Here is a 23,893-nt window from a genome sequence, read left to right as displayed (position 1 = left end):
GATTTTTCAAGTGTGAGTTTTCAAGATTATTTGAGTTTAAAAATACTGATTAAGATTTCTGGGGTCTTGTTTGAAGATTTCAATTGATTTTGTGATCTCAAGATTTCTAGTTTTTTTTATGGTTTTTGAGGTGTTTATACCTCAATATTTCTGAGATCTTGAGATTTTTCATTCAAAATTCAAGGTTTTCATTTCTTCGCATTTTAAGATTTTCTGAGATGAAGATTTTAAAACTTTTCGTGTTTTTAGAGATTTCCATCTCACCAAATTAAAAAAATTTGTTGATCTCAAGTTTTCATGATTTTTTGAGTTCTCCTGAAATTTTCCGATTTTCTTAATTTCATGATTTCATTGTCAGAAGATTTTTATAGATTTCGAGATATTTATACCTCGAGATTTCAAGATTGTTTGCCTCCAAATGTTCAAGATCCTTCGAGTTCAAGATTTAAGATTTCCTAATTTTTTTGATCTCAAGCTTTTTTTGATATTTCAAGATTTTTTTGTTCCGAGAATTCGTGGGATTTCTCTCGAGATACAAAGATTTTAATTTCTCCAGATTTCTAAACCTTGCTGACCTCAAAATTTGGAAATTTTTATTTGTCTCAAGATTTCAAAATTTGTATGTTCTAACATTGTTTTCGATCTAACTATAGATATTTCAATTTTCAAATTTGGTGTTTTGAGTTATTTTGTCCAGAGATTTTGAGATTTTTCTTGTATCTCGCTATCGATATTTCAAAATTCTTTTTTTCAGTGAATCTTCTATCTCGAGGTAGTTTTGAGTTATCGACTCCAAAAAAGTTTTTAATTGCAGCCCTGAGAACGGAGGAATAATTGGATTGAGGGGGAGGGGGTCAAATTATTTCTTTTCGTCCGAAAATGTAAAAATGATGAAAATTATTGAAATCGCGCTGTTTTGAATTCCATTCTACTTCTAATGTTGTACAAATATTTTTTTGGTTGATTGAGTGGTCCATTGAAATTGTCGAAAGAGTAATAAATCATAAAAAATGTTAGAAATCCGTTGTATGTAGTTGATTGCTATAATGATGTCTTTGTTGTTTTATTCGTTTAAAAAAATAATACCACGTTAATAATAATTTCTTAGCGATTAATGATTAGTTGATTACAATAATTGATGAAAATATTCTTAAAATAGATAACTAGGTACCTAACTATACCTACCAATTGAAAAAAACACGAGTTTGAAATGCCATTGGAAGTGTTGAAAAATACAAAGCATTGAGGTGTTAAAGATATTCAAAAGATTGTTCCTAAGAAATCGAATGAAAAATTCATAAGGAATGACATTCTATTGTTGAAAGAATGACATTTTTTTCTTTCACTCCTCACTTTCTCCGACACTCTTTTCAGTCTTTTCTCAATTTTGGAAAGATTTTCGCAGTTTCATCACCACCCTGAAGGTATAACGAGCTCTAAATTTCCATGAAAACCAAAAAAGTTGTATCTTATTAAAAGCAGTGAGAACATCGATTGTTATCTAGTGTTATTTCTACCTATTGAAGTTTGAGGGCTCTGATTTGAGCTTGAATTTCAATATTTCTTGCTCATTGCCCCTTCAACCTTCCGATTTCGACGAAAAATTCAGAAAAACTGAAAATTTTTGGTCGATTGATTTTTTTGTGTTATTATTTTGTTTCTCCTTTCTTCCTTTGCAAAGATTTAATGTGTGCCCAATTACCTACTCATAGTCAAGTTTTAAAACTTGGATTACAATTTTTTTTTTTTTTTTTTGAATTAATAAATATTTTTAATTTTTTATGCTAAATTAGTAACTTGTAGTTAGTGTAAGTAATGAATGACTTGTTTCAGGAGCTGAACAAACTGCCGGATGAAGTGAAGTAGAATCTCGGCAAATGAGACCACTCTCGTGTCTGTTATCATCCAAGCTGGATTGGTCAATGAGGAAAAGATTCCAACCTATTCGTGGAAAATGAAAACAATCAAGTAAGTCTGCATTAGTTCAGCCATCTTAAAAAAAGCTCAGATACAAAATTAGGTACGATGGTTAGATATCGAAACAAAACGAGGAAAAAATATGAAAATATTTGATTACAAATCGATAATATAAACGCTGCAGAACGGTGAAAGAATGATGAAGTACTTCATCACTCGCAACCATCCGATTCGTTTAACTTTTGAAGCTATATTTGTCGATGAGGCAGGCTCTATACGATGCGGTATAAGAGTTAAGTAGCGTAACCCTTCGTCGTCGTTTTTCATACAGCACACTCGAACAGTTGATGAGGGAAGAATATACGTCGTGTACGCTGGTTGATATTTACATAAGACGATAAAATAATTTGTTAATCGTTTCACAGACGACAGAGAACGAAGAGAGGGACAGATAGACCGAGTTAACACAGATGCATTGTAATCGACCACCACAAAACCCAATCCCAATACCTTACTTACCTTACCTATGTACCTTTGTATAGTACTCGTACTTATGGTGAAAAAAAACCAACATGGAATCGTGTATAGGTAATTCCAACGACCAATTTTTTCCACGTTTTCAAAAAGGTAGGTATAGCAGAGCAGAGCAGAGCAGTAGAACGTCGGTCGGATTTTTTTTTTACGTTTTTATGCGAAAAAAACAGAAAAGCGCCGAAACGACGTCGAAGAGGTAGAAAACGTTCGAGCCTGAGCCGAAGCCCGATTCCATATTTACTATGTATTTACCTTTTACATAAATTATGTTTTGTGTTCGAGCACAGGCGAACGCGAACCCATTCAGGAAAACAAATAAAAGAACCGGGCCATCGGAAATTCTCTTCCTCCCTTTAAAGATTCGTCAATATCAACAACGACAATAGACAAGAAAAAAGGGGCACATCCGTGGTCGTGTTGACATTGCAAACGTTCCCAGCATTTTGCGAGGCGTTTCTTCCTAGTACATATCTTTTTTTTACTCGATGTACTCGTAGATATGTGGCCTAAGTACTTACTCGAAATCGAAACATTCGTCGTGGCTAAGGATAGATAAATTTATTTAGGTTTTTACAAGATATCTAAGAGAGGGTAAGGGATGGCGTAGGATGGGGTGGTGTTGCGTTTGCATGGATTATATTGTAATCGTTTTAGCAAAGATAATCGAGTATTAATTTTAAAATAGACTTGTATAGGTACGTAATATTATCGAGATATCGCGAAGTTCTTGGCACTCTTGGTAAATACAGCTGAGATTTCGTCGATTTCGATTAATTTTTTCATTTTTCAGATTGTCCAATTGGTTCTTCTATGTACTTATGATCCTGCATTTCTGCGAATAGGGACAATTAAAAAGCTCAATTCGGTTAACCGGCCCAATAACGAAGGAAAAGTTTTATTTTTCTCTCGAGGAGAGAACCGTTGAAGAAAAATAATTATCGTGGTGAGGAGGGGTGAAAGAAGGAGGAAATGTGAAAAAATGCATTTTTTGAACGAAGGGAGAGTAAATCTTGTGAGAAATTGTACTCAAAATCTTTCAGAAATTCTGAAAATATTCCACAAGCTGACAGTTTTGCTAAACATCGTACATGTGATGAACAAAAAGTTGATATTTCGTGCACTCAGACTTCCTCAATTTTTTTGGATTTCAATTTTATAAGAAAATAATTCAATATTTCTTTAGTTTTCTCGAAATTTGAATAAATTCCAAATAAAGTGCGATCGTGTTTTTTTTTTTTTGTTTTTTCAAGTAGCTTAGTAGGTTTGGTACCAAGTGAGTAGGTATTTAGAAAGTGAAAAATCTCAATATAATTCTCGTGTCAATGTTTAATCTCTTAGGAGCAAAATGAAGTGAAAATCGCCAAAATGTTTCCCATCATATTTGATTCTTTCTCTTCCAAGTCATGTTTTTTTGTTTTTTGAAAGTGGAATCTTTACAACTCATCAATTCAGGTTGAGCAGAAATTTGATTCACTGAAAGAACATGTTACTCAAACCTCACCTCAGAATCAAATTTTGAGCCGCGGACATTTATATTTGATAATTTTTGAAAGCACCAAAAATAGTCCTAATCCTAAGCATAAATTTTTTATTTTAAAAAATTAGGTAGGTGAATTTTGTTATTAGTCCGGCATATGACAATAATAGGAGTAATTGCACCCCCCCCCATCCTACGGAACAACTTTTTTCTTAAAGGGGACATCCTAAGGAACATTTTAAAGCAAAATTGCCCAAAAAAAAGTTGGCCTTACGTACAAAATGGCGGCCATTTTGATTGACAGGTCAGCCGAAATCGCAGATTTTGCGTTTCAACATAGGACTTGCACGACCTTTTTCAAACTTTACAAAGGTAGATCGAAAGATCATGCAAAAATTATCACCTGTCAAAATTTCAAGTGCTAAAGTGCGTTTTTCGATTTTTGGTGAATTTTTGAAAATCGAATTTAGGCCAAAAATGAGGGAAAAAATCAAAATCTTACCAAATTGACAAAGAAACCTGAAATTTGGGATACACCCTATTTTCGACATGCCAAATCGATTGGAAACGGTTTCAACCCGTTTTGAGCAGTTCTGGAGCCTCCAGCAGAGTTTTGAAACTCGAAATTCCCACAAAATTCCATCAAACTGGAGTTGTAAAGCTAAAATTTATACTAAAAACTAATTTCAATGCGTTACGAAATACTGCAGATGAATTTCAAGTAGTTTTGGATCTTCCAGCGACTTTTTGAAAATTCCTGAAGCCTCCAGCAGATTTTTGAAACTTTAAATTTTCACGAAATTTCACCAAAATGGAGATGGAAAACTGAAATTTACTCTACACTCCAATTTTAACACCCTCTGAAAACGTCTTCTGGTGGATTTCAAGTCATTTTACAGCATCCAACGACTTTTTTGAAAATATTGGAGCCTCCAGTAGATTTTTGAAACTTGAAATTTCCCCTAAATATCATCAAACTAAGATGGAGAGTCGAAATTCATTCTGCAAACTAATTTCAATACGCTACGAAGTTGACTGCTGGTGAATTTCAAGTCGTTTTAGAGCCTCCAGCAACTTTTTGAAAGGTTGTATGACGTTTTTTTGGAAAAATGAAATTTCCTAAAAGTAGCTGGAAGCTTCAAAACCCTTTGAAACCACCATGTCATCTGCGAAGTAAATTTCAGCTGGCCAACTCCATTTGATAAATTAATGTTGGGGAATTTTCAAGTTTCAAAAATCTACTGGAGGCTCCAGTAATTTTCAAAAAAGTTGCTAGAGGCCCTAAAATGACTTGAAATCCACCAGAAGTCGTTTTCAGAGGGTGTTAAAATTGGAAAGTAGAGTAAATTTCAAATTTCCATCTTCATTTGATGAAATTTTGTGAAAATTTAAAGTTTCAACAATCGGCTGGAGGTTTCAGGAATTTTCAAAAAGTCGCTGGAGGATCCAAAACGACTTGAAATTCACCTGCAGTACTTCGTAGCGTATTGAAATTGGTTTTTAGAATAAATTTTAGCTTTACAACTCCAATTTGATAGAATTTTGTGGGAATTTCGAGTTTCAAAAATCTGCTGGAGGCTCCAGAACTGCTCAAAACGAGTTGAAACCGTTTCCAATCGATTTGGCATGTCGAAAATAGGGTGAATCCCAAATTTCAGCTTTCTTGGTCAATTTGGTAAAATTTTGATTTTTTCCCTCATTTTTGGCCTAAATTCGATTTTCAAAAATTCACCAAAAATCGAAAAACGCACTTTAGCACTTGAAATTTTGACAGGTGATAATTCCATCAAATTGGAGTTGTAAAGCTAAAATTTATTCAGAAAACTAATTTCAATACGCTACGAAGTACTGCAGGTAAATTTCAAGTCGTTATGGAGCCTTCAGCGACTTTTTGAAAATTCCTGAAGCCTCCAGCAGATATTTGAAACTTTAAATTTTCACAAAATTTCATCAAATGGAGATGGAAAGCTGAAATTTACTCTACACTCTAAATTTAACACCCTCTGAAAACGATTTCAGGTGGGTTCAAGTCATTTTAGAGCCTCCAGCGACTTTTTTGATAATTACTGGAGCCTCCAGTAAATTTTTGAAACTTGAAATTTCCCCAATATTAATTTATCAAATGGAGTTGGCAAGCTGAAATTCACTTCGCAGACTATATGGTGATTTCAAATGGTTTTGAAGCTTCCAGCAACGTTTAGGAAATTTCAATTTTCCAAAAAAAAGGTCATACAACCTTCCAAAAAGTCGTTGGAGGCTCCAGCGATTTTTTTGAAAATTACTGGAGCCTTCAGTAGATTTTTGAAACTTTAAATTTTCACAAAATTTCATCAAACTGAGATGGAGATTCGAAATTCATTCTGCAAACTAATTTCAATACGCTACGAAGTTGACTGCTGGTGGATTTCAAGTCGTTTTGGAGCCTCCAGCGACTTTTTTGAAAATTATTGTAGCCTCCAGTAGATTTTCGAAACATGAAACCCCAACATTAATTTATCAAATGGAGTTCGCGAGCTGAAATTTATTTCGCAGACTGCATGGTGATTTCAAATCGTTTTGAAGCTTCCAGCTACTTTTAGGAAATTTCAATTTTCCAAAAAAAGACATACAACCTTTCAAAAAAGTCGCTGGAGGCCCTAAAATGACTTGAAATCCGCCAGAAGTCGTCTTCAGAGGGTGTTAAAATTTGAGTGGAGAGTAAATTTCAGCTTTCCATCTCCATTTGATAAAATTTTGTGAAAATTTAATGTTTCAAAAATCTGCTGGAGGCTTCAGGAATTTTCAAAAAGTCGCTGGAGGCGCCAAATTAACTTGAAATCCACCTGCAGTAAAATTAGTTTTCAGAATAAATTTTAGCTTTACAACTCCAATTTGATGGAATTTTGTGGGAATTTCGACTCTCAAAAATTTGCTGGAGGCTCCAGAACTGCTCAAAACGGGTTGAAACCGTTTCCAATGGATTTGGCATGTCAAAAATAGGATATATCCCAAATTTCAGCTTTCTTGGTCAATTTGGTAAAATTTTGATTTTTCCCCTCATTTTTGGCCAATATGGGATTTTCAAAAGTTCACCAAAAATCGAAAAACGCACTTTAGCACTTGAAATTTTGACAGGTGATAAATTTTTGCATAATCTTTCCATCTACCTTCGTAAATTTGAAAAATTTCGTGCAAGTCCTATGTTGAAACGCAAAATCTGCCATTCCGGCTGACTTGTCAATCAAAATGGCCGCCATTTTGTAAGTAAGGCCACCTTTTTTTTGGGCAAGTTTGCTTTAAAATGTTCCTTAGGATGTCCCCTTTAAGAAAAAAGTTGTCCTGGAGGATCGGCGGGGGGGGGGGGTGGTTCAATTACTCCTATTGTCATATGTCGGACTATATACAGATCTGAAAATTGGTTTTTGTTCGTTAGTGGACCCTCTTCCCCTCCTTTCAATTCGAATCGATTTTGCGATCATTTTCGATCTAATCTGGAGCCTCCTAAAACTGCACCCTCCCTCCTAAAATCAACCCTCCGAGTCGATCATGGCACGGAGTCGTCTTCAGCAAGCTTTTATTTTTCTCCAAGGCATTGACCGGCCAAATCCTGCAGGATAAATGTAACCGAGAATGGAAGGGTGAAAAATTCAACTCTATTTTTGGCTTGACGAAAGAATAAGCTTTTAGTTGGTGAACCCGCATAAGACGATCCTCCGGGACAACTTTTTTCTTTAAGGGGGAGTCCTAAGGAACATTTCTAGCCCTTGTCCTAAAAAAAAAGTGGCCCTGCTTACAAAATGGCGGCCATTTTGATTGACAGGTCAGCCGAAATCGCACATGTATTTTTTAAACCGTACAAAGGTACATAGATCGAAAGATCAGGCTAAAATTCGTCACCTGTCAAAATTTCAAATGCTAAAGTGCCTTTTTTGATTTTTGGTGAATTTTTGAAAATCAAATTTAGACCAAAAAGGAGAAAAAAAAATCAAAATTTTACCAAATTGACCAAGAAAGCTGAAATTTGGGATACACCCTATTTTCGACATGCCAAATCGATTGGAAACCGTTTTATACCGCTTTGAGCAGTTCTGGAGCCTCCAGCAGATTTTTTAAACTCGAAATTTCTCAAAACTTCATCAAATAGAGTTGGAAAGCCAAAATTCGTTCTGCAAACTAATTTCAATGCGCTACGAAGTCAACTTCAGGTGGATTTTAAGTCGTTTTAGAGCCTCCAGCGACTTTTTAAAAATTACTGGAGCCTCCAGTATAGATTTTTGAAACTTGAAATTTCCCAAAACTACATAAAATAGAAATGGAAAGCCGAAACTCATTATGCAAGTAACTAATTTCGATACGCTACAAAGTCGACTGCTGGTGGCCCCTATAAACAATGGCGATCCCCCCGCATCAACCTGACCCCTCCTCCCTCTCCCTCCCACAGAAAAAGAATCAAAAAATTGGTGGAAATTTTTTAAAATCTCCAAATTCTGTATCAGAATAAATTCTTCTACGAACTTAAAATGACCTATTTTCATCAAAAAATTGTCCTCGTCGGTCTCCCATCTCGGTGTTGATTCTCAGTGTCGCCCTTTGAATAAAAGGAGGTCCCTACAAGGAGACCAACAAACTGTTTGGTAAGACCAAGAAAAATTTTTTCTCGAAAAAAGGGGGGTAATTTACAGTAGAAGGATTCTGAAACAACAATTTTCAAAAAATCAAACAATCTGATTTACCTACTCCATGCCTTTTGATTTTTTCCCACTAGTAGGGAGAAATATTTTTAAATTTCAAAAATCCAAAAATGAACCGAATGCATTATTAAAATTTTGGTTACGAGGGTTTTAGGGCAGGCTTTTTCAATTAAATCTAGTTTGATTTCGTTCAAATCGGAGAGTAGGTATCAGTTCAAAAAAGGTTTTCTTGTCTGGCTAGTTTTCTATAAAATCGTCGATCAGCTACTTTCGAACACAAATAAGTACGTCTCTCCGAAATCTGCGATGATGGACGATGCCATCATCGACCATTTAGCTCAACAAAGTTTCATCAGTCCAATGAGGGAGGGGGTGGGTGGGGCATCAAATGCGAAATTCAAAACCAACTGAACCTACGACGATTTCAGATCGATTTTTAATTACTACGATGGTGATTTAGTAAGCTCAGCGTCTGTATATAGGTACATAGTTACGTCATTCCATCCAACATGAAAACAGGTACCTACGTAAAAGTATATAAAGCACTATAAACGAAACCAAAACAGCGCCGTAGAACGCTTAAAACATAATCAAACAAATCGAATTAGCGGGAATTCCGGGCTCTACGCGTTTAATTAAAAATGCCAATTAGAAGGAGAGTAAAATTTTAATTAAAAATTGAATTAAGGATTAAGAGCGAAAATGAAACAAAAGCTCGACTATTCGATACCGGTGCGGAGAAAAAACACTTGGCTGTAAGAGGACGATGATGATGATGATGATGATGATGGGGAGGATGAGGATGAAGAGGAGGAAACGAGCAGCAAACTCGCGTAGTCCCAGTCGGCGGCGCTCTATAGTGAAAGATTCGCGTATACAATATTAAAACTATTTTAGGGGGTTTAATAAACTTAAAGTGGGTTTGTAATCTGTTTCTGTGTGTATGTGTGTACGTCTTAGGGAGGTTATATAGCTTGCAACATGGTTACCGACGACGACGACGAGAGCCCGGAGAGTAGGTGAAGTTATATACGCGGCGCTCCGGCGGCGCTCAAGCTCGACGCCGCCGCCTCCTCCTGCGCCACCGTCGTCTTCTTTGAAAAAGGTTTCGTAACGCGAAGCAAAGGCTGTGTGGAAAAAAGGGGTACAAAGGGGTGTATCTTTTATTTGAATTACCCGTCGTAGTCGTCGTAGTCGTCGACGAAACACAACAAAGTATACACTATACACGAATAAACGGCGCACGGCGCGCAAGCTCTCTTTCCTCTTTAATGTTGTGTATAGCCTATGCCTATCCTTCGTATACCTATATATGTATAATACGTATACTACTCGTATACTTATGGAAAGCTAGAGCGATGATGATGAAGAAGAAGACGAAAAAAAAAAGGGTACAAGCATCAGTCAATATTTACATCCGGCTGCTATAGCCTAAAATTTTCAACTTCTCCAACCTTTTTCTGACTGGTTTACGGTTTCAAAATGAAAAGCATACAAACATTCCATCTCCCCTTGTGCCCTCCACACCCAGCTTCGTGTTCGGTTCACTCCTTCGCCCTTAGATATACTATGCCGAGAAAATCGAGTAATTTTAAAATGTTTTAGATGCATTTTGACTCGGATGAGGCGAGGCGAGGCGCGGCGGTCTGCTTTTTATCTAATTCTCATCATTCTTCCATATAAATGTATCCTTTTATAACGTACGAGCAGTACAGCGATATAAGGGCGCTGGGTGGATTCACATCCTATAATATAGCCGACCGGTCGACGTCAATTTTTCCCAGAATAAACGCTTTTTATCCCAATATTGTGAAATTATTTCCACGTATTCGTGTGATTTTTTTGTATGTAGATGTACCACCCACGAATTTTTAAGAAGAAAACGTTTTAGTTATTTTGAAGCGAATTCAACACGATCTTGATGTTTTACGATTTTACAATGTCCCATTTTGAGATTTTTATCACTAGAAAAAATAGTACGTATTATAAAATGGAAGAGAGAGAGAGAGAGAGAGAGAGGCGCAGCCAATATCGAACAAAAATCTTCAAATGAAATGCGAAAAATGACAGGAAAATTAAAAACCGCTCAATGTAGAGTAATCTCAAGCAGATGGGAACGTTACGCTGGAGGGGAAAAGATTTCATAGAAGAGTGCAGGAATAAAAGACTCGATAGTGAAATAAAATAATGAAATTTTCAGCCACTCGAGTTCAAAACTCATAGTCCTGCCCCCCCCCCCCCGCCGATCCACCGGGACAACTTTTTTCTTAAAGAGAACATCCTAAGAAACATTTTAAAGCGAATCTGCCCAAAAAAAAGTTGGCCTTACTTACAAAATGGCGGCCATTTCGATTGACAGGTCAGCCGAAATTGCAGATTTTGCGTTTCAACATAGGACTTGCACGAAATTTTTCAAACTTCACAAAGGTAGATCGAAAGATCATGCAAAAATTTATCACCTGTCAAAATTTCAAGTGCTAAAGTGCGTTTTTCGATTTTTGTTGAATTTTTGAAAATCCAATTTAGGCCAAAAATGAGGGAAAAAATCAAAATTTTACCAAATTGACCAAGAAAGCTGAAATTTGGGATATACCCTATTTTTGACATGCCAAATCAATTGGAAACGGTTTCAACCCGTTTTGAACAGTTCTGGCGCCTCCAGCAAATTTTTGAAACTCGAAATTCCCACAAAATTCCATCAAATGGGAGTTGTAAAGCAGAAATTTATTCTAACAACTAATCTCAATACGCTACGACGAAGCACTGCAGGTGAATTTCAAGTCGTTTTGGAGCCTCCAGTGGTATTTTGAAAATTCCTGAAGCCTCCAGCAGATTTTTGAAACTTAAATTTCCCCAAAATTTCATCAAACTGAGATGGAGAGTCGAAATTCATTCTGCAAACTAATTTCAATACGGTACGAAGTTGACTGCTGGTGGATTTCAAGTCGTTTTGGAGCCTCCAGCAGCTTTTTGAAAATTATTGTAGCCTCCAGTAGATTTTCGAAACATGAAACCCCAACATTAATTTATCAAATGGAGTTCGCAAGCTGAAATTTACTTCGCAGACTACATGGTGGTTTCCAATCGTTTTGAAGCTTCCAGCTACTTTTAGGAAATTTCAATTTTCCAAAAAAAGACATACAACCTTTCAAAAAAGTCGCTGGAGGCCCTAAAATGACTTGAAATCCGCCAGAAGTCGTCTTCAGAGGGTGTTAAAATTTGAGTGGAGAGTAAATTTCAGCTTTCCATCTCCATTTGATAAAATTTTGTGAAAATTTAATGTTTCAAAAATCTGCTGGAGGCTTCAGGAATTTTCAAAAAGTCGCTGGAGGCGCCAAATTAACTTGAAATCCACCTGCAGTAAAATTAGTTTTCAGAATAAATAAGCCTCCAGCAGATTTTTGAAACTTTTAATTTTTACACAATTTCATCAAATGGAGATCGAAAGCTGAAATTTACTCTACACTCCAATTTTAACACCCTCTGAATAAGACGACTTCTGGCAGATTTCAAGTCATTTCAGAGCCTCCAGCGACTTTTTTGAAAATTACTGGAGCCTCCAGCAGAGTTTTTAAATTTGAAATTTCCCCTACATCAATTTATCAAATGGAGTTGGCAAGCTGAAATTTACTTGGCAGACTACGTGGTGGTTTCAAATGGTTTTGAAGCTTCCAGCTACTTTCAGGAAATTTCAGTTTTCCAAAAAAAAAACGTCATACAACCTTTCAAAAAGTCGCTGGAGGCTCCAAAACGACTTGAAATTTACCAGCAGTCAACTTCGTAGCATATTGAAATTAGTTTGCAGAATGAATTTCGACTCTCCATCTCAGTTTGATGAAATTTTGTGAACATTTAAAGTTTCAAAAATGTACTGGAGGCTCCAGTAATTTTCAAAAAAGGCGCTGGAGGCTCTAAAATGACTTGAACACACCAGAAGTCGTCTTCAGAGGGTGTTAAAATTGGAGTGTAGAGTAAATTACTGCTTTCCATCTACATTTGATGAAATTTTGTGAAAATTTAAAGTTTCAAAAATCTGCTGGAGGCTCCAGGAATTTTCAAAAAGTCGCTGGAGGCTCCAAAACCACTTGAAATTCAACATTTTAGCTTTACAACTCCAATTTGATGGAATTTTGTGGGAATTTCGAGTTTCAAAAATTTGCTGGAGGCTCCAGATTTGCTCAAAACGGGTTGAAACTGTTTCCAATCGATTTGGCATGTCAAAAATAGGGTATATCGCAAATTTTAGCTTTCTTGGTCAATTTGGTAAAATGTTGATTTTTTCCCTCATTTTGGGCCTAAATGGGATTTTCAAAAATTCACCAAAAATCGAAAAACGCACTTTAGCACTTGAAATTTTGACAGGTGATAAATTTTTCCATGATCTTTCGATCTACCTTTGTAAAGTTTGAAAAATGTTGTGCAACTCTTATGTTAAAACGCAAAATCTGCAATTTCGGCTGACCTGTCAACCAAAATGGCCGCCATTTTGTAAGTAAGGCCAACTTTTTTTTGGGCACGTTTGCATTAAAATGTTCCTTAGGATGTCCTCTTTAAGAAAAAAGTTGTCCCGGAGGATCGGCGGGGGGGGGGGTGCAATTACTCCTATTGTCATATGCCGGACTATCACGAAATTTATACAGAAATTTGAATTTTAAAATTATGCCTAGATAATTTCGATTTTTTTTATGGTGGTGGGGGAGAAGTGGCTTTTAAATATCTCGTTCACCCTTAGGTCATATTCCCTTTTCAAAAAAAAAAAAAAAATAGATAAAAATTGGCCGAAATTAGGAAATGAGACACAAATTTTCATATTTGACCATTTTATTTTATTTTCAGTACCTACGAGTATCTCATAAATAGCTAAGAAGTTTGCATCCCCACTCTTCGGTTATTTTTTTCTAACAGGATTTCAATGCAGTGGAAAAAATGAAAACTTGCTGATGACTCCACGCATCACGATCGATTCGAAGGATTAATTTAAGTGGGTGGGGGGTGGAGAGGTTTGATCGCAATCGATTAGAAGTGGAACGAGGGAGAGAGGGTCGATTCATAAACGAAACCCAATTTTCAGATTAAAAATTTTTTTGTAAAAAATTAACATTTATGAAAAAGGCTATTTGAGGCATTTTAAAATTTTTTTCAAAAATCAAAAAATGGATTAAATACCACTTCATTGAAGATTTATAGGTATACGAGTATCTAAGGGACAGCTCTGGAGCTGAAAAAAATTCTGTTTTACTTCCTACTCAAAATGAAAGTCTCCTTTGAATTGAATTTGGTCTATAAGTAAATTCTTCTATTTTTAAAAATTTTTTACGATCCATTTTAATTTATAATACGAGTATACAACTTGACACTCGAGTATTTAATATTTGTTTCTTATTTTTTTCTGTTTTAGACTGATCTACCTACCTACAATGTGTTTAGAAAATTTGTAGCGTGAAAAAGGTTATTATGTATTACGAATTGCTGAGTTCTTTTCACCCTCTGGAACGGTGGAATATAAGTTATCAAGTGTATCTAACCTGCGACCTACCAATAAGACCAGCGATGCGGAAATAAAACAGAGTCATTGGAATATATTGGAAGATGATTTCAGCCGATGTTTCGAAAGTTTCGACCTCGTTTGAAGGTAAGATATTATTTTGAATAATCCTCGAATAATTACGATTGGACAGGGCCGGGCTGACTCTTTGAAAAAAAGAGTTGGGTAAACTTTTTCCAAACTAAGCTTTTTTTAAAAAAGAGTCAAGAGTTGAATTGCTTTTGAACTTTTTCGTCAGAAGAATAAAACTTTGAGTTCAACTATTTTTTTCAAAAAGAGTTCAAACTGTTTTGTAACTCTTTTTTCAGAATTCTTTTGAACTCGTCTGAATGAGTTTGAAACACTTTACGATTCTTTTTATTTCAAGAGAGTTCTGGTGGTAATCTTTTTGGATCCAAAGGAGCTTGAAACTCTTATTTACACAAATTCTCAAAAGCTTTTGCCCTCGTTTCGCTTCTTAAATATTATCCAATTTTTGAACTCGCATAAAAAGTATCGTTTTTCTGCCTCTCGAAATACAAATTTTCAACAGCTTTCGCCCTTACTTGGACCTGTTCTCTTTTCTTTTTCAAAATTATCATCCTAAAAGAAAACGTTCAAATTCTAAAATTTTGAAAGCCAAAAAATGAATGCTTTGCATAAAAAAATATCCTTTTTAATTCTCTTAAAACACAAATTTTCTAAAGTTTTCGCTCTGGCCTGTCCTCTTTTTTTTTTCAAAATCAACTTCCTAAAAAAACATCGTTTTTAAGGCCTCTCGAAATCAAATTTTTCAAAAACTTTCGGGCCAATTTATTTCTTATTATCAAATACAAACATTCATAAATTATGAACTCCCAAAAATCAAAAACCAAAAAAAAATGAAATAAAAAATGAAAATTTTTATAAGTCAAGTCATAATCGAAAAAACTGCTACATTTTTTCCTTGTATCGATCGGAAGACTTTCATTCGAACCCTCTCCTCCTTCCCCTTCTCAAAAAATCTCTGTAATAGCTTCTTCCCTAGAAATGGGACCAAATTGTCTAAATGCCTCACGCCCACTTAGGCTCTTGACGGCTCTGCTGGGGAGATTTCTAAAAGGAGGGGGGTATTCAGAAATGGTTTGATTGTTTGAAGTTTGAATATCGTTTTTGGTTAAAGTGAATTTTCTTAATTTTTTGGTTTTTTTTTTTTCAACACGAGTTTGTTCCTACGAGTTTTTGAATTAGAATTACAGGAAGATCAGAAAATAAAGTAAAGTGTAAAAAATTCTAGTAGTTTTGGCGAAAATTGATCTCTTTTTGCAATTTTGACAAAAGGCTGGCTAAAAATTTTGACCAAAATCAAGGTTTCCTGCAATTTTGCAAAAAAACAAAGCCTGTTGAAAATGTTGATGAGAAACAGCCAATTTTTGCAATTTCAAGTTTGACAAAACAGTAAAAAATTTTATTACTTAGTTTTGATTTTTTAAAAAAAACTTTTTCTTTCAATTTCAACACCAAATTTTTGAAAAGTGAAAAAACGAGAATTCCTGAAAATTTCGACCGAAAAAATAGGTTTTTTTTGACAATTTTGACGAAAAAGTGGTACTTTTTGCAGTTTTCACCAAAAAGGATTTTTTGGACGTTTTGTCGAAAAAGTAAGATTTTTGGATAATTCTGATCGAAAACATGATTTATTTTTCTTGCAATTTTGACAAAAAGAAAAACCGATTTTTTTGCGTCAAAAATTAAGGCTTTCTAAAATTTTACGAAGTAGAAGGTTTTTTTCTGCAATTGCTGCGAAAAAACAACACTTTTTGGCAACTTAGATATCTATGAAAGAACCATTCACTTTAATAAGTAATTCTCAATTTTGACCAAACTTTTCAGTAATTTTCAGTCGTTTTGATGCGTTTTTTTTTTAGTTTTTTTTAGTTTTTTTTATACCATTTTGATCTGTTTTTAATTTTATTGAAAAGTTTAACTTGGTAGTTTGGGTAATTTTAGTGATTTTAATATGTTTTTCTTTTGACTTTTTTTACGTCACTTTTTTATGCATTTTGGGAAATTTAATGCAACTTTCTTTTTTTAGAAACAATTTTCAGTGATTATTTCCCTTTTTTTTTTTTTTTTTCTGTTATTTTCAGGATAGTTTTAATTCTGTTAATGCTGTTTTTTAAAATGTTTTTGAATCATTTTCAAAGCGTTTTCAACACTTCTTTCTGCATTTCGGGGCAGATCTCATTGAAATTTTAGCAGTTTTTGGTCATTTTCAATTATTTCATTTTAATATACAGTTCAACTATATTTGAAGCATTTTTTCATGCAAGTATTTTGCAAAAATATTATAAGTTTTGGGCAAATTTTCGTGATTTTAGTCAAATGATTTTTCGACTGTTTTTTTGTAAACATGTTTAATTCGATTCAGTTTTTTTTTTTTTTTTAAATTAGAGCCCTTGAAACTTGATTGAGTGCTCTTTTTAAATTAACTGCTTCCGCAATACTTGAAATATGGGAATCATCCAGATCTGTCTTAAAAAGGGTATTCTCAGCTAAAATAGGTGAAATTCTCCTGTCCTCGGATTTTTGTAATTTTGATGAAACATTGTTGGGTACCTTTAAAAAAAATGTTTGGAGCCAACAAAATGCCACCAACCCCACCTCCAATCAAGTTTGGAGATATGGGAGTTTTAAATTTTCTTTTGTCAATATCTCCCCTCCCCCCTTCAGGGAACCAAAAAAAATTCTAAAATTTCATATGACTAAATAGACTTATACTCGTATCTTCGTTATACATTTTGTGTCAAAACTCGTTGAAGTATGATTTTTTCCCCCCGAAAAATAAGCGTTTTTTTGCCATTGTGGGCAAGGGGGTGAGTTAGGGGAGGGGATTTTTCCACTCCTACATTTTTTTTAAAAGGTACCTAAAACCTACCCAACAATGTTTCATTAAATTTTTAAAAAATCCGAGGACATGGGCATCTCACTTATTTTACCCGGAAGTACAGTTTGTAAATCTGGATCACTTGGCTTACTCCAAAGCTTTCAAATCCTCTAACCAATCATTTTCAACGAAGAACAGTGTATTTATAGCAATTTACCCCTTCGTCGAATTGAAACTATTCCCGCATTTCTATTCATCGTTATAGCTAAACTGCAACGTCGGCGTTTCGTATAGAACAAAACAACCACGACCCGTCTGTTATTTACTTAAGCAGTATAAATTGAAATTGAAAATACTCGATGGTTATTATTTTTTTTCAAGCATCTCGTACCTATTAAAAATGACTCACTTCACTTCGCATGCCAAATCATATTCGTACACTGCATCGAGTTGGTAGTTCGTTTAAAATTTATTAACGAATAAGTTATAGGTTTAGGTAAGGTATATGCATCGTGCATAATTCCAACCCTATCATCTATACTTACTATACTTTGTATAATAGAAAGCTTCATTGTTATACCATTACCATCATAATCGAGTTTGAAAAAATAATAAAAATAATAATGGCTATAAATTATCCTCGACGGACGCATCGTCGTAGTCGTCGTCGTTAGCCCAGCCACTGTCCAGTTTCTTCCTCGTTTTTTTTTTTTGTTAAAACCATACACCTCGTGACATCGAGTACTTCCGGTACATGCACGTGTCGGAACGTGTGCCTGCGTACCTGAATTGTGGCACTCGCCTAAGTATCTATTTCCTCCCCGAAAGAGAGGACGGTAGCGTACGTTCATTAATAAATTAGTGACATATTGGTCGAGTCGTTGGCTCCTCTTTTTAGCCTCAGAATAAAAAAAAAAAAAAAACACAAAAGTAATTAACGAACGTATTTAAAGAGGTATCGATTGCAGCTGAGCTAAGCAACAATGTGCTAAATGTACACCGAAACGGAGAGTGAGAGAAATGAATGAGAAATAAATGAAAAACCCGTTATTAAATGGTAACAGTTCATTTGAAAAGAAAGAAAAAAAAAATTAATTGTCTTAATAATTATTATAGTACGTGTGAATATAAACGTAGTATACCCCGAAAGAGAAAAAAAAATTATGAAAAAGAACAGAACAAAGTGATAACAAATGTAAATTAATAAAAGTATATAAGGCACATAGGTTAACAATACAACGATTATCGCCTCGTTAATTTTTACTCTTATCAATAATACACAACGGCGTTGTTGGTTGATATGTTGCAAAAAAAAAAAAATGTCGTATATAAAAATAACGTATCTATGTTTTAACGTAGGTACATCCGAAGAAGAAATTACACAGCGTCAGCCTTATCGAGTTGAGAAAACAAAAAAATTCATCACAACAAGGTACTTCACAACCGGAACAGCAAATACCCGGACTATATTAAGTAAGAACAAAAAGCATTATCAATCAGTCATACTATGTAGTATAGATAGGTATACAAAATAACAACATGCATAAGGGAAAAAATGTATCCCGTAACAAAAGGTAGTACTAAAAAAAAAGAAACAATTGAGAACACGATTTTATCATTATATACCGTATTATAAGTAGAATAGACAGAAATTTAAAAAGAAAAACCAAGAGTAGAAAAGATTGTAAATCGTCTCGAACAGCTCCGAATTTTTTTTAGTAAAGCCCCGATCGCGATTTTCGAGTTAGTACGAAAAATTAAATCGCGAGTTAGGAAATTCTTCGGTTTCAAATAATCTAGAACAATAGAAAAAGAAAATAAGGTTTTGAATGACTTAAAAAAATAGGTAGATAAGAATTTATGTTAGAAAAAAAAAACATCACGTAAAGAAAAACGATGAACGAATCGTTATGAAAAAGTTGAGCTAGAAAAAAAAATGTTAATTTTTTAAATTATTATTTGTCATTACGGTGGTGCTCGGACACAGAGAAAATTTAAAGATAGCATGGGTCATAAATCAGTAACCGGTCCGCATAAGGTTACATGTGCCGAGTGCAACGAGCCCGGTCCTAAGCTGCTGGACAGAGATTCGCAACTTACTGTACTAAGGGAATTCCCGTTACAATCTGAGCCGGTTTCTTGAGCATCGGAATTCACCGAATCCAAATTACCGGAGTCTTCTTTTTTCACCGTTTCGATATCTAATGATCTGAAAAATTTGAACGATGATGGGTATTAAAAGGGATGAAATTGTCGTCGGGCGAATTAGTCCGGCATATGACAATAGGAGTAATTGCCACCCCCCCCCCCCCCCCGTCGATCCTCCGGCACAACTTTTTTCTTAAAGGGGGCATCCTAAAGAATATTTTAAAGCAAACTTTCCCAAAAAAAAGTTTGCCTTACTTACAAAATGGCGGTCATTTTGATTGACAGATCAGCCGAAATCGCAGATTTTGCGTTTCAACGTGGGACTTGCACGAAATTTTTCAAACCTACAAAGGTAGATCGAAAGATCATGCAAAAATTTATCACCTGTCAAAATTTCAAGTGCTAAAGTGCGTTTTTCGATTTTTGGTGAATTTTTGAAAATCCCATTTTGGCCAAAAATGAGGGAAAAAATCAAAATTTTACCAAATTGACCAAGAGAACTGAAATGTGGGTTATGCCCTATTTTCGACATGCCAAATCGATTGGAAACGGTTTCAACCAGTTTTGAGCAGTTCTGGAGCCTCCAGCAGATTTTTGAAACTCGAAATTACCACAAAATTTTATCAAATTGGAGTTGTAAAGCTAAAATTTATTCTAAAAACTGATTTCAATACGCTACGAAGTACTGCAGGTGGATTTCAAGTCGTTTTGGAGCCTCCAGCGACTTTTTGAAAATTCCTGAAGCCTCCAGCAGATTTTTGAAACTTTAAATTTTCACAAAATTTCATCAAATGGCGATGGAAAGCTGAAATTTACTCTACACTCTAAATTTAACACCCTCTGAAAACGACTTCTGGTAGATTTCAAGTCATTTTTGAGCCTCCAACGACTTTTTTGAAAATTACTGGAGCCTTCAGTAGATTTTTGAAACTTGAAATCTCCCCAAAATTTCATCAAACTGAGATGGAGAGTCGAAATTCATTCTGCAAACTAATTTCAATACGCTACGAAGTTGACTGCTGGCGAATTTTCAGTCGTTTTGGAGCCTCCAGCAGCTTTTTGAAACTTTAAATTTTTACAAAATCTCATCAAAGGGAGATGGAAAGCTGAAATTTACAATACACTCCAATTTTAACACCCTTTGAAGACGACTTCAGGTGGGTTCAAGTCATTTTAGAGCATCCAACGATTTTTTTGAAAAATTACTGGAGCCTATAGTAGATTTTTGAAACTTGAAATTTCCCCAAAATTTCATTAAACTGAGATGGAGAGTCGAAATTCATTCTGCAAACTAATTTCAATACGCTACGAATTTGACTGCTGGTGGATTTCAAGTCGTTTTGGAGCCACCAGCAGCTTTTTGAAAATTCCTGAAGCCTTACAGCAGATTATTGAAACTTTAAATTTTTACAAAATCTCATCAAAGGGAGATGGAAAGCTGAAATTTACTCTACACTCCAATTTTAACACCCTCTGAAGAAGACTTAAGGTGGGTTCAAGTCATTTTAGAGCCTCCAGCGACTTTTTTGGAAATTACTGGAGCCTCCAGCCGATTTTTTAAATTTTAAATTTTCACAAAATTTCATCAAAACTGAGATGGAGAGTCGAAATCCATTCTGCAAACTAATTTTAACACCATCTGAAGACGACTTCTGGTGGGTTCAAGTCATTTTAGAGTCTCCAGCGACTTTTTTGAAAATTACTGGAGCCTCCAGTAGATTTTTGAAAATTGAAATTTCCCCAAAATTTCATCAAACTGAGATGGAGAGTCGAAATTCGTTCTGCAAACTAATTTCAATACGCTACGAAGTTGACTGCTGGTGGATTTCAAGTCGTTTTGGAGCCTCCAGCGACTTTTTGAAAGGTTGTATGCCGTTTTTTGGAAACTTGAAATTTCCTAAAAATAGCTGGAAGCTTTAAAACCATTTGAAACCACCATCTAGTCTGCGAAGTAAATTTCAGCTTCTCCATTTGATAAATTAATGTTGCTGGAATTTCAGGTTTCACAAATGTACTGGAGGCTCCAGTAATTCTCAAAAAAGTCGCTGGATGCTCTAAAATGACTTGAACCCACCTGAAGTCGTCTTCAGAGTGTGTTAAAATTGGAGTGTAGAGTAAATTTCAGCTTTCCATCTCCCTTTGATGAGATTTTGTAAAATTTTAAAGTTTCAATAATCTGCTGGAGGCTTCAGGAATTGTCAAAATGCCGCTGGAGGCTCCAAAACGGTTTGAAATTCACCTACAGTACTTCGTAGCGTATTGAAATTAGTTTTTGCAATAAATTTCGACTCTCCATCTCAGTTTGATGAAATTTTGGGGAAATTTCAATTTTCAAAAATCTACTGGAGGCTCCAGTAATTTTCAAAAAAGTCGCTGGAGGCTCTAAAATGACTTGAACCCACCTGAAGTCGTCTTCAGAGGGTGTTAAAATTGGAGTGTAGAGTAAATTTCAGCTTTCCATCTCCATTTGATGACATTTTGTAAAAATTTAAAGTTTCAAAAATCTGCTGGAGGCTTCAGGAATTTTCAAAATGCCGCCGGAGGCTCCAAAACGACAATTCACCTGCAGTACTTCGTAGAGTATTGAAATTAGTTTTAAGAATATATTTCAGCTTTACAACTCCAATTTGATGGAATTTTGTGGGAATTTCGAGTTTCAAAAATCTGCAGGAGGCTCCAGAACTACTCAAAACAGGTTGAAACTGTTTCCAATCGATTTGGCATGCCGAAAATAGGGTATATCCCAAATTTCAGCTTTCTTGGTCAATTTGGTAAAATTTTGATTCTCTCCCTCATTTTTGGCCAAAATGGGATTTTCAAAAATTCACCAAAAATCGAAAAACGCACTTTAGCACTCGAAATTTTGACAGGTGATAAATTTTTGCATGATCTTTCGATCTACCTTTGTAGGTTTGAAAAATTTCGTGCAAGTCCTATGTTGAAACGCAAAATCTGCGATTTCGGCTGACCTGTCAATCAAAATGGCCGCCATTTTGTGAGTAAGGCCAACTTTTTTTTGGGTAAGTTTGCTTTAAAATGTTCCTTAGGATGTCCCCTTTAAGAAAAAAGTTGTACCGGAAGATCGGGGGGAGGGGTGCAATTACTCCTATTGTCATATGCCGGACTAAATGGAAAAGAATTATTAGAGATGACGACAACGTACTTGGAAAGTTTATCTGATTTTTCAATCCTTTTTTTATGAATAGCATCGATCTCGGAAGGTGTCGCGTTACCGTTTATTTTACCATCGACTCTGTGTAGGAAAAATTATAGACTCGTTAATCGTCTAATGAGAATTATAGAATGCGGATTAAATTGATAAATTACTTGGAATGTATTCGCAAATGATCTAGTTGATGTTCCAGCGATGAAATTCGTTTCTTCAACGAATCTATTTCGTTTGATATGTTTGTCTGTAGGGGAGAAAAATTATTATTTTTGGTTAATCAACTTATGCCAGCTCTCGTAGGCTCTTTACTCACCATATTTTTGGTATTCGAACATTTTTCTATTAAAGCTTCAACTTTGGAAAGTAAAACGTTTTCTCGAATCTGAGCAGCGTCGCGAATTTCTTTGACCATTTCTGCAAACAAGTTCCAAAACACATAAATCAGTACGTAATACGATAACCTGCATCGTTCATCTCTCCTATATATGTACAATCAACGTAAACACTCACGAGCTAAAGATAACGGTTCATGGCACGAAATTTTACTAGATATCGCCGACACTTGAGATTTAACAGTTTTCAATTCGTCTTTGGTTGTTTCCAACTCGGTAACGAGCCTTTTATTGTCGCTCTTCAATTCGGTAATTTGCTCGATCAACGATTCGTTGACGGCGTCGTACTCGTCGACGTCGGAAGATTCGCTGCTAGCTTCGTTCGACTCGTCTACGTTATTCAAGCCGGGATCGCTAAAACGTCTTTTTTGGTTACAATTAACGTCTTCCAGATTGACCGGAGGTAAACTAGTGAAATTCGAAGCGCTATTGCTGGGCGATTCGGTGTCGTGGGGAAATTTACTCTTTCTACGGGTTACACGACGACGAGAGTATTCTAATCCGATCGGATACATGGGTGAACAAACGGGGTAAAATTGATATCCGGAGTTTATGGTGTAATCGCATGGTAATGAGTAACCGCATACTGCTGAGTCAGACATGGTCGGGTAGAGTCTTTGGCCTGCTTGTGAATTCCATTGTCCGACCGAGAATTCGGATGATTCGTACTGGTGCCAGTCTGGTGTACGGTTGTAGTACGATTTATGGTGAGAGCGATTCTTATCTTTACGTTTTGATACGTCTTGGTAAGCGAAGTCTGAGGTGGGTTTTCGTCTGGAATAGAACCATGATGATGGGTTTGTTTAGTACGTGCATGATGGGAGAATACGTATTATGATATTAGAGAAGTATAATAATACCTTAGTTGGTCCATTGATAATGATTTGTCTTCTAAATCATAACACTTCCTTCTAAGTTGATGGATTATTTATACGATTTCGTTCGGATGGTGGATCTGATATCCGTAGATTTCAATTGAAAGCTCGTTACTTTTGAATTTCAATACACTGAATTTCGTTTACTGAATGAACTACATGGATCACCCTACTCAGTGTTTATTAATTTCGAGTCTACTTTCGTTAATTAACCGATTTTGAAGGAAGTTTAATCACAAAAACTTCAAGAAATCAGAAATCTGAATACAAAAAGTTGATAGGCAAGGATGTACGATAAGCAACGGTAACTGGATAGTGGAT

General features: G+C 35.3%; 1 protein-coding gene and 1 long non-coding RNA gene across 5 annotated transcripts in view; one reads left to right on the top strand and one right to left on the bottom strand.

Moving 5' to 3' along the window:
* The window catches only part of LOC135839565 (uncharacterized), a 212,839-nt gene extending 198,489 nt beyond the window's left edge, over positions 1 to 14,350 (top strand). Inside the window, exons 7-8 of the long non-coding RNA XR_010557614.1 lie at positions 1,834 to 1,968; positions 13,997 to 14,350. This is a non-coding gene — a long non-coding RNA (uncharacterized LOC135839565). The remainder of the gene's footprint in view (positions 1 to 1,833; positions 1,969 to 13,996) is intronic.
* LOC135839524 (uncharacterized) lies at positions 1,710 to 23,864 on the bottom strand. 4 transcript variants are annotated; one of them, XM_065355600.1, is made up of 7 exons: positions 23,558 to 23,864; positions 22,816 to 23,471; positions 22,619 to 22,719; positions 22,464 to 22,549; positions 22,300 to 22,389; positions 19,089 to 19,197; positions 1,710 to 1,941 (listed from the first exon to the last, which is right to left on the bottom strand). In XM_065355600.1, exons 1-7 carry the CDS (start codon positions 23,569 to 23,571, stop codon positions 1,804 to 1,806), a joined length of 1,194 nt encoding a protein of 397 aa, XP_065211672.1. In that variant the 5' UTR covers positions 23,572 to 23,864; the 3' UTR covers positions 1,710 to 1,803. The 4 variants fall into 4 exon arrangements, with proteins under 4 accessions (XP_065211672.1, XP_065211695.1, XP_065211687.1 ...); XM_065355623.1 differs by lacking the exon at positions 1,710 to 1,941 and adding an exon at positions 18,036 to 18,784 and having other exon boundaries at positions 23,558 to 23,863; XM_065355615.1 differs by lacking the exon at positions 1,710 to 1,941 and adding an exon at positions 18,036 to 18,452 and having other exon boundaries at positions 23,558 to 23,863.
* Between the last annotated feature and the right edge of the window lie 29 nt (positions 23,865 to 23,893).

The sequence above is a fragment of the Planococcus citri genome, chromosome 1 (genome assembly GCF_950023065.1).
Source record: "Planococcus citri chromosome 1, ihPlaCitr1.1, whole genome shotgun sequence".
Classification (NCBI taxonomy): Eukaryota; Metazoa; Arthropoda; class Insecta; order Hemiptera; family Pseudococcidae; genus Planococcus; species Planococcus citri.
Note: the sequence above shows the minus strand (reverse complement) of the source record. Positions and strands in the feature narration are given on the sequence as shown.

Coding starts and splice junctions, on each gene's coding strand:
- LOC135839524 (XM_065355600.1), bottom strand. Junction 22,550..22,618: donor GTTCGAATACCAAAAATATG/GTGAGTAAAGAG, acceptor TCTCCCCTACAG/ACAAACATATCAAACGAAAT. Junction 19,198..22,299: donor AAATCAGATAAACTTTCCAA/GTACGTTGTCGT, acceptor CAAATTTTTCAG/ATCATTAGATATCGAAACGG.